The 10,363-nt window shown below is 36.6% G+C and overlaps 2 protein-coding genes across 3 annotated transcripts; one reads left to right on the top strand and one right to left on the bottom strand.

Moving 5' to 3' along the window:
• Positions 1-732: 732 nt before the first annotated feature.
• Positions 733-4,012, top strand: ING1 (RING/FYVE/PHD zinc finger superfamily protein). Of its 2 annotated transcripts, XM_021951317.2 has the most exons (7): positions 735-955; positions 1,647-1,718; positions 2,367-2,554; positions 2,705-2,765; positions 2,954-3,053; positions 3,373-3,526; positions 3,615-4,012. In XM_021951317.2, the coding sequence occupies exons 1-7, from the start codon at positions 928-930 to the stop codon at positions 3,723-3,725; spliced, it is 714 nt and encodes a 237-aa protein (XP_021807009.1). In that variant the 5' UTR covers positions 735-927; the 3' UTR covers positions 3,726-4,012. The 2 variants fall into 2 exon arrangements, with proteins under 2 accessions (XP_088102605.1, XP_021807009.1); XM_088246479.1 differs by lacking the exon at positions 1,647-1,718 and having other exon boundaries at positions 733-955.
• Positions 4,013-4,303: 291 nt separating this feature from the next.
• Positions 4,304-9,723, bottom strand: LOC110750914 (chaperonin CPN60-2, mitochondrial). The gene is made up of 18 exons (XM_021951307.2): positions 9,530-9,723; positions 9,232-9,256; positions 8,989-9,120; positions 8,103-8,262; positions 7,726-7,901; positions 7,527-7,622; positions 7,187-7,291; positions 6,969-7,055; positions 6,801-6,890; positions 6,603-6,683; positions 6,434-6,502; positions 6,141-6,218; positions 5,856-5,951; positions 5,497-5,596; positions 5,191-5,294; positions 4,951-5,056; positions 4,759-4,837; positions 4,304-4,662 (listed from the first exon to the last, which is right to left on the bottom strand). The coding sequence occupies exons 1-18, from the start codon at positions 9,565-9,567 to the stop codon at positions 4,560-4,562; spliced, it is 1,725 nt and encodes a 574-aa protein (XP_021806999.1). The 5' UTR covers positions 9,568-9,723; the 3' UTR covers positions 4,304-4,559.
• Between the last annotated feature and the right edge of the window lie 640 nt (positions 9,724-10,363).

Here is a 10,363-nt window from a genome sequence, read left to right as displayed (position 1 = left end):
AAAGAATCAACCCTAACTCCAAGCTTAATTAGCTTAATTAGAGTTTAGTTCTCAAATTCTTTCAAACTTTTTTTTTCTCAATATTTTTAATCTCGTTTGTGACAGTTGATTACTTCAACTTTAGGATGTGGAATTGTTCTACAAGTTCGGACTTTTGGGTTCAAAAGTCGAGAAAACTTAAAATCTAACTGAGAAATATATACCAATTGACCAATAAAAGAAAAAGAAAAATTACACTTCTAGTCAATAGACTAGGGCATCCGAACAATAATCATATATAAAACATTCAGTTAAGAGAACATCTGTATATAGCAATGTTTGATTCTTACATAAATTCTGACAGTACATGGGCAATTTCGTCAACTCAAAACCCTTAAGCATAAAAGCTTGTTTGAAACTCTCCCTATTTCATATTAGGGCTTGAAATTGGCCATTTGAGTTTAGAGTTCTTTAAAAATCAGGATTAGTTGTTGAATTTTTTGCCCTAATATGAAATGGGGAGTATTTTAGATGAGCTTTTACACTCAAGGGTTTTGCATTGACAAAATTGCACCTTGTATCGTCCAAAAAATTGACAAAAATACTACAAGTATAGGGTTTTGGGTTTCAACAGTGGTTGAAGTGTGAAACTACAAGACCAAAAGTGACTTTTAACCTTAAATCATCTTTTTTCGGGGGTGACAGCATCCATTAGCTTTTGTTGTCTCTTTCTTTTTTTGGTCAAATTATTTTTGTTGTCGGATAGTGTTAACTTTGCAAATTATTTTCTCCGTACGCGTCATCGCCATCTTCTTCCGTAGCTTACAATTATTAGGGTTCACAGAGAGAGAGAGAGAGCAACCGCAATCGGACTATTAGGGTTAGGGTTTTGGAGCCATAACCAAACCTTTCGGAGGCGCTGTTGGCCATTTGCCTCAATTCATAGTAATGTCATTCCTCGAAGAATTTAACGCCAGTAATCTCTCTCTCTCTCTCTCTCTCTCTCTCTCTCTCTCTCGCTCTTTCCCCAATTTTACGGTCATAACAATTCATCAGTCGAAAGACTTTTCTCTTAAATTTCAGCAGCAATTTTGATTATGTGCAAACCTTTCCTTTGTGTATCAAATTTTGTGTTCGAGTAAATTGATTAAGAAAATTGGGCTTGAAGCTTTGTGTGATATAAAGGTGTTATGTTGGGTTTCAAAGTTTGAATCTTTTGTGAATTGAGGATCCAGTCCTATTTGATCAAATGGAAAGAAGAACTTAATTTGAAGAAATGTACAGAGGAACAAATTAAAGAAAACAAAGCAACACATCATATGAATATGAATAACAGTCTTAACAACACTCTTGATTTCGTAAAAATAGATGTAAAACCAAAGCCCATAATGAATCGAAAAACAGGAATCTTCTCCACAGAACTTCAGACTCTGCTTCTTTTTCTTCGAAACTCTATTACTTCTTCCATTCCAACGAATCCAAAGTAATGCTTTCACTGCACACCTCCATAAAATTCTACCTTCCTTGTCTTCCCAAAACCTCCAAAATACATGCTAACGATACGAGTAAATGCAAATTACTGTATAGGAGAGAAACTCTTCATAGATACCACTTTTTCATTCTGTTTTCACTATCTTCAAATTGTTACTGTATTTCCCGTTTCGCAGATCTGGAATCTCTACCTAATATTTTGGCAAGGCATTATGCAGTGCTGCGTAATCTAGATAAGAGTTTACAAGGTATGATTTTGCCTACTTTAGCTGTTTAGTGCTATTGTCATCTTTTTTTAATTTTACATTCACCACTACTTTGGATCCCATGAAGTACAAAAAGTAGGAACGAGGAAACATAAGAAAGTGACAGATTCAAATTGAGAACCCATATATGGCCAGTGGCTCATCTAACGAAGCTATGGATGGGAAGACAACAAAGAAAATGCAAGCATAACTAATGTACATATTCAGTCAGTTGTGGATACATTAGTCACAGTTATGTTCTTCCCTTAGATAGTTGTGAAGACATGGCACGCCAGATATGTGATTGAACAAAAAATTCATGTGTACCACAAAATGGAGTTGGTTATAGTTATGTTTGTGGTTTAAGTGTTCCTTTGAAACTTACGTTTTCACCATTTTTCTTTGTACTGTGAACCCGCTCTAACATTGAAGGAATGCTATTTATATTTATTCTGGTTGGGGATGGGGAGTGGGACATGTCTTGTAGAATTGTCTCCCGACACTTTCCATCTTTTTTTCTTCTTGTATTACGCACTCTTTGCATTATGAAAATATATTAAAATCTGTAAAAGTTGTGCATGTAGTTACTCAAATTTTGTCACATCTCTTTCTTGGGGTTCTCAAGTAAACTATTTGTTTTTCTATAAACAGATATTCAGAGGCAAAATGAACAACGCTGTGAACAAGAAATAGAGGACATTAAGCGTGAAATTAAGTCTGGAAATATTACACCTGATACATCCCTTATTAGATTCTCGGATGAGGCTCTTGATGAGCAAAAGCACAGCATTGGCATTGCAGATGAAAAGGTTATGTTGGCTGTTCGGGCATATGATTTGGTACGTGGCTGCTCCATCTTGCCCTATACATATGATTACCGAATATTGACCCAAAAAAAAGATGATCACCGAATTGATTGGTTATTTTGCCAGGTTTTAGAGATTTTGTGATCTCTGAATATTTATTTGAAATTTTGTAATGATGTTCAGGTGGATACACACATACAACAACTTGATCAATATTTAAAAACTTTTGAGGAAGAGCTGCGTGGTACTATACTTTTATTCTTTTTCCAACTTGTTGAGTCTTTGATTTTTACACATTTAAGACTACACTTTTGGAGTCCTTTATTTGTAGTCAAGACAACACTGAGAGGTTTCGTTATCTTGAGGACATAATAATTTCCACCTTGGTTATGTGTGTTCCCTAATTTTGTTTGGTGAAATGGTTCATGGCAGAAAGAGATACTGTTGCTGCAAGCGCATTGCCTGCTCCAAGTGCCGATACAGGTGCAAAACCCGGAAGGAGTAGTGAAGGTGGTAGAGGAGGGCGTAAGAAGTATCTACCTATTCTTGATGTTTTATTTATATTCTTTTCAGTCGAGTTTCTGATTTCATGCTTCTACCAGATTTTCCCTTTTCAATTGAGTTATCATTAACCATCCCAGAGAGAATTCATGATTGAGTTATAAATGATAGTTCTTTATATTACTGTTATTTTTACTGAATCTATGGGGTTATAAAACTCATTTCCTACATTCATGAGTTCAGAATGTTTCCAAATTAAGGTTTGATCATGCTTGGTTGGTGGGAGATGCGAAAATTATTCTCATTTTGTTTTCTCTGGAACCTAGTGATGCTTTTTTTTTGCTCTCCAGAACAAGACTGGCAACAGCAACGGCGGCAACAGCAACTGCAGCTGTCAATCCTACTGCTATGGATTTAGATATACCAGTGGATCCAAATGAACCCACGTACTGTTTATGTAACCAAGTTAGCTATGGAGAGATGGTTGCGTGTGAGAACCCCAATGTATATAATTTTCTCCTTGTTTACATTTGTCTTGTTTAAGACGCATCCTTTAAACTTTATTATCTAATTTAGTCTTTGCTTCCGACAGTGCAAGGTAGAATGGTTCCATTTTGGGTGTGTTGGTCTGAAAGACAAACCAAAAGGGAAGTGGTACTGTCCAGATTGCGCGGCATTGAAAAATCGCCGCAAGGGCAGATGATTCTAAGAACTTGTTCCAGGAACCTTCTTGTAGTCATGATCTAAACCCTAGTACCTTGTTTAGTTTGTAACATTTTATTTGTATTGACTAGACAAATTCTGTATAAAAATACTTTAGGATTACCGAGTCGCTCATTTTTATTGCTTTCAGCACATGAGGATGCGTACCATTTTGTATTATGGAACTCAAGCCGGTAGCAGTCCCTGACAAAAGAGCCATTGTTGCTTTCCACAGATTTATATTGAATTTTCAAGAGTTAAATAAAGAAATGAGCCTTATTAGCATCATTTTTTTTTTCTGTATTCGAATTCGCCATCTGCAGGCACAGGTTTTGTAAGTGACAGATGAAAGTAATAATGTCATTTTATGTTTTGATTAATTGGCAGTATTACAATTTAAGTCCCCTTCAATTAAGCTTCAAACTCCTACAACCCTACAAGATGTTTCAAATGTTGAATGCAAGAGAAGCAAGATGAGATATGGCCAAAAATGTAAGATTAACCTTATCAAACCCTCTATACCTTCGCTGCGAGAAAAAAAAAAGGAGGAAAAAACAACTCAACATGACCAAACTACTATGGCAAGAAAATAGTTTTTATTTGAAAAGAATAATTGGTACATTCGAATTCTCCCCTGCAATAACAAGTTTTATCCTGAATTAGAGGAGCTACCTACACGCTGATCTCTCTCTCTCTCTAGCGCTATGACTACACGATGCCTTGCAACCAAAACTAACCCAAGATAAAATTACACCCTGTTTTTTTATTTTACATGCAGATTTTGTGGACTCAATCAGGGGTGGGTTGTCAAATGAGTGTAAAATTGGGAGGAGCCTCAATAATCCATTCCACCCATGCCACCACCCATTGCTGGAGTCTCCTTATCACTGGGAAGTTCAACTACAACAGCTTCAGTAGTTGTCAGCAAAGACGACACGCTGCACACAAAAGGCAACAAAAATCAATGGATGAGGAATCGGAGCTGAAGCTAATCCTTAAGTTAATAGTAAACATAGAGGATGTCTCAGGCGTACCTTGCAGCATCGACTAAAGCAGTTCTAATTACTTTCAATGGATCTATTATTCCGGACTTGACCATATCAACATATTCACCTGGTTAGGCCAAAGGAAAAGCAAAACCAACCAAAATGAGTAAAGAGTGTAGATATATAGTTTTCCGAACTGTTAGGGGCAAATAAAAGGACTATTGTGGAAGCATCTCCTACCTTTAGCTGCATCGTAGCCAAGATCAGGGTTATCTTGCTCCAATAGCTTACCGACAACAACAGCTCCCTCCACTCCAGCATTAGAAGCAATTGTATGGACAGGTGCCTGCATGGTCAATACATGACTTAGAACATGGAGCAAAATAGAGCAAAAGTATGCAAGTAAAACTAAAAAATACATTACTTCAAATGCAATGAATCATAGAAGTCAAACTTAAGACACCAGTAGAAGATACCAACCTTCAGAGCATTCTGAATAATCTGAACTCCAATCTTCTGGTCAAAGTTAGCAGTCGGGAGTTTTTCCAACTCTTTCGATGCATAAAGAAGAGCAACGCCACCACCTGTAAATGGAAGACAGTTTTAAGATTGTCTATCGAACTTGATCCAACCAGATAAATCAGGACAAATTGAGTACACAAACAGGCGACAGACTTTGTGCCAACTGGCATATCTTCATCACTCTGGATGCAATTGCATCTAAGTCTCTTAGGTCTGTAAATCAACTTGACACGCAAAAGTGGGCAAACTGACAAAATAGATTACCTGGTAGTATACCCTCTTCAACGGCTGCCTTGGTGGCATTTAAGGCATCAGTAACTCTATCCTTCTTCTCACCAACTTCAGTTTCGCTAGCTCCTCCAATCTGCAAAATAAGCAAATCTCAGACTGTTTTATCTACAAGTGGCGACATGTGCAATAAATACAGGATAAGGAAGCTCAAACTATTTTTGGCTTTACTTTTATTTATTTTATTATTATTATTTTCCAAGGGGTAAAATGAGGAGGAAATCATAAGACCGTATCAAGACTGATTACTAGAGCTGTGATGACGAAATGCAGAAGAAATAAATAGTTTACTAGACATAGAATGTGAGCCTTAATATATATGACAGCAAACAGACCTTCAAAACAGCAACACCACCAGAAAGCTTTGCCAGTCTCTCCTGTAACTTTTCCTTGTCATAATCGGAAGTACTTAATTCAATGGCCGATCTAATCTGTAACAAAATAGGAGATAAAGGTTATGTACAGATCTGAAATCATAGCTGCAGATGATTCTCAATTAACAAAGAGGAAAAACATTTTCTTTTATACCTTCTGTTTTGAAATATATAACAAAATGCAAACCATTGATGACAACAGTTACAAATTGGACTAACACTATTTCACAAGGAAGCAACAGTAACCTGTTCAGATCTTTCATCAATAGCCTTCTTGTCACCAGCACCATCAAGAATTACAGTGTCATCTTTTGAAATTGTGACCTGTAGCATAAACCCATTCGTTAGGAGAGCGGAGGAAAAACTAGATATGGAAAAATAGCATTAAATTGAATGGGAAACTCCATTAATCCAAATCCACAGGCGACTTGTGTGTCAACAGATATTTCAACACAAAGTGAAAGTTCTCCTCATCAAAGAACTACATGTCATGGTTAGGCTGACAACGCAAACAAAAACTCAAGTATAACAAAGCTCACCTTTTTGCAAGTGCCGAGCATATCCAATTCCACTTTGTCAAGATTCAGACCAAGCTCCTCGGTAATAAGCTAAAATACAAAAGAGATGTCATTTTCGGGTCAAGAAAAATCCAAAAGAGATGCAATTGATTAGGTCAGGCAATAATAATACAAAGCTAAATAAACTTACAGAACCCCCAGTGAGGGCGGCAAGATCCTGCAGACTGGATTTCCTATTTTCACCAAAACCAGGGGCTTTGATTGCACAGACCTGTAGCAAATCACATTAGATTAGCAAATGCTGACTTCCCTACACAAAGAACCAAATGATTACATAGGAAAGAAAAAAGAACCTCAAACAGGAGCATAAAAACGATTGAAAGCAAACCTTGATTCCAGCACGAAGCTTATTTAGAATAAGGGTTGCCAGTGCTTCGCTCTCCACATCTTCGGCGACAATCAGCAAAGGCCTTTGCTTCTGAAAAGGAGGAGCAAAAGTTTGTCAACCAATTCATAGTAAAAATAAACTAGTGAACCTAACCAGACAAATGCTAACCTGCAAAGCCAACTCCAATATTTTCACCACAGCATTAATACTTGAGATTTTCTTCTCATGGATCACAATTAGAGGATTTTCCAATTCCTATCAGCACATACACAAGTTTGAAGATAATCAGCATCAAGGAAAAAGGGACTTGAGGTGCTGCTAACTTTAACAAGCAGCCCTCTAACAGTTTCAAGACATAGTCATTGCTGAGTCAAACTTAAACTTACACATTTCTGATTTTTCTGGTTGGTGATGAAATAAGGGGATATGTAGCCCCTGTCTAGCTTCATTCCCTCAACAACCTCCAACTCATTGTCCAATGTTTTCCCATCCTACAAAAATTAACATAGTGTTACGCTTACATGTCTTGGGTATCATTTGGGAATAAAAAAACTAAAATAAAATTATTTGAAGTAGTCCTACTTCCATTTCCCTATGATTATTTTACTATTATGACTCAAATCTAGACATGAATAACATAAGATGCAAGCATCACCCACTTCTGCATACAACTCAAGCTAAGCATGACTTAGACCATATAAACAGCACCAACAAAAGTTAACATACCGAGATTGTGATTACACCCTCTTTGCCAACCTTCTCCATGGCCTTTGCAATCAACTCACCAATTTCTCTCTCTCCATTTGCAGATATTGTTCCAACCTATCAGAGTTGAATTACATTACTTTCAAATCCTAGGAACAAAAAGAATTATATTGAAGATAAACATGGCTTTACAAGAAAGACCAGAAAATAATAAACATACCTGTGCTATCTCTTCAGAAGTGCTGATCATTCTTGCTCTGCTCTTCAAGTTTGTTACCACAGAATCAACTGCCATAGTAATACCGCGTCGCAAGTCCATTGCATTCATCCCCGCAGCAACTGACTTGCATCCTTCGGTGTAAATGGCTCTGGTCAGGATTGTAGCACAAGTAGTGCCTGCAAGAACAATGGAAATTTGTAATTGCTCAGGTAGAGAGATATTGAGCAATATCGATGCATTACTACATAAGCTTCAATTCCACTTAAAAAACTGAACCTTCTACCCTGCTTTTCAATTATGCAAATCAATCCAATTACAAATTAAAAATATTGTTACATACTGATGAGGGAAACAACATATACGAGCATAAGACTTACCGTCACCCGCTACATCATTGGTGGCATTAGCAACCTGTTTCACCAGGCTAGCACCAACATTCTTGATTTTATCCTTGAACTCTATACTTTTTGCAACAGTTACACCATCTTTTGTTACTTTGGGTGCACCAAAGCTTTGTTCAATAACCACATGACGCCCCTTTCATAGAAAAAAGACAACCATGTCAGTTTTTTTAAAAATATATAAGAAAAGGAAAATACAAGAACACAACATATCAATTGATTTAAACTATGAAAAGTATGAAAATGAGCAAGACAATTAAATAGAAGCAAATGGCTAAATCTATATTCTATTGACAAGGAAAACAGATACGGGGAACTATTAAAGGCCTTTGAGCTCTTTGATTCTCAATGTTTTTTTTTCCAACCGTTTGATTGTATATAATAAAAAAAAGTAGAATTTGAGAGAAACATATGGCAATCAAGCTTCTTTCCATGAGTGCTGTGAAATAGCTCCCTCAAGTACAAGCTATAAACATTTCCCAAGCCTCCAATTGGTCTTTACCTTCACATCTACAAAGACCAAAACATTTTGAAAAGCTTCACCTACTTCCATTGCCAAATTTATTAAAAATACTACAGGAGTTTAGGAACCAGTAGATTCATTCACATTACCCAATATGAGTAAAACACCACCACATACACATGTCAACCAGTACACTGTATTGCCAAGTTGGACATCATACATTCATAAAATCATTGGATTGCACCTAATGCAAACTGAGCACACTAATAACTTAAATTCTCAATACTATGTAAGATCAAAAGATTGCACTAATAAATGCAAAGAGTCAATGTGATAGGTAAACAGCAGAAATATAATACGAATAGCAGCGTAGCACAAAACAGTGGGATGTGGTAGAACCTTAGGGCCCATGGTGACTTTGACAGCATCGGCAAGATCTTCGACACCATTGAGCATGAGGGCTCGGGCCTCCACCCCAAATTTTATGTCTTTGGCTGCATAATTTCTACTCCAACTCAACGTACCACCAATCTGAACGAAAACCAAAAACACAAAAAACACATTAAAAATAATTCTTTTAAACAGAGAAAGCTTCGCATTGCTTCAACCAATAGACCCTTTAAAGCACACATCCAGACGAACCTGCTTGGAGCAGTTCCTAGCAACTCTGCAAACCCAAAAAAATAAAATCGAAATTAGTAAAAACCAAAAGGAAAAATATTCTCACTGGAGAAAAATAAAGTGTAAATTTTGAATTTTATGTTTTCATGCTGACTTATCTTACTGGATTCCACAAGTTTGGAATTGTACATTAAAAATGAAAATCAACATCCTTTTCATTTCCTTTACGTTTCGTGATGAACAAACGAGACAAGTGAGAAAATAAAGAGAACCCGGAGAAGATAAAAGGGAAAAGATAGCAGAAAATAGTGGAAAGTACCGAGCTTTGGATGCGAGGCTTGAAGCAAAACGATACATACTGAGATTGCAGAGTGACAGAGGCAGAGAGAGTGATAGAAAGAGAGAGAAAGTGCACGAACTGAGGGAGATGGTTGGGAGAGAGTGCTTATTAAGCGTAAGGAAGAGTCTAGAAGTAGGGTTTTAGGGTTTTACGGTCTTCACAAGTCACAAGACGAACTATCGCAGTTACATTTTTGAAAGGAAATTGATTGGACTTGGACTTGGAGCTGTGAAAGCCAGCTAAGGTTCTAGTAAAAGCCCATATAATCCACCCAGCTAGATGCAGTAAATAGTAAAATACGACCGTAGTGGTGAAATTAAAAGTGTGCGGCACTTGCTTCCGGTTTGAACTCCATGGTATCTTAGTTGAATGAATGTACGAGAAACCTTCTTTTTTTGTAGTTTAGACTATCACTTGCACACAAAATAAAAATGTGTGTGATTCGATTTGGTTCAATTTAGATTTATAATTTTATACAGAATTAATATAGATCACAATTTAAATTTGTTCAATTTAATGCTAAACTTGTAACATAATAAAATCATGCTAATCTACTCATTGACGATTCAGTTATGTTTGATTCGATGTATGTCTCAAATCTTACACAGAAATAATATAACCTCACATTTAAATTGGTTTGATTAAACCTTGAACTTGTAACATAATAAAATCAAACTAATCCACGTATTTACGATTTAGTTCGATAGTTTTTCATGTTGGATAAGAAAGAAAAGAAAACGGACTAAATTGAATCGATCAGTCTAGTTCGGTTGATTTGGCCGGGTTACGGTTTAAGATGCCCAGCTTAGGATT

Source organism: Prunus avium, chromosome 1 (genome assembly GCF_965620075.1).
Source record: "Prunus avium chromosome 1, drPruAviu1.hap1.1, whole genome shotgun sequence".
NCBI lineage: Eukaryota > Viridiplantae > Streptophyta > Magnoliopsida > Rosales > Rosaceae > Prunus > Prunus avium.
This window is presented reverse-complemented; position numbering and strand designations above follow the sequence as displayed.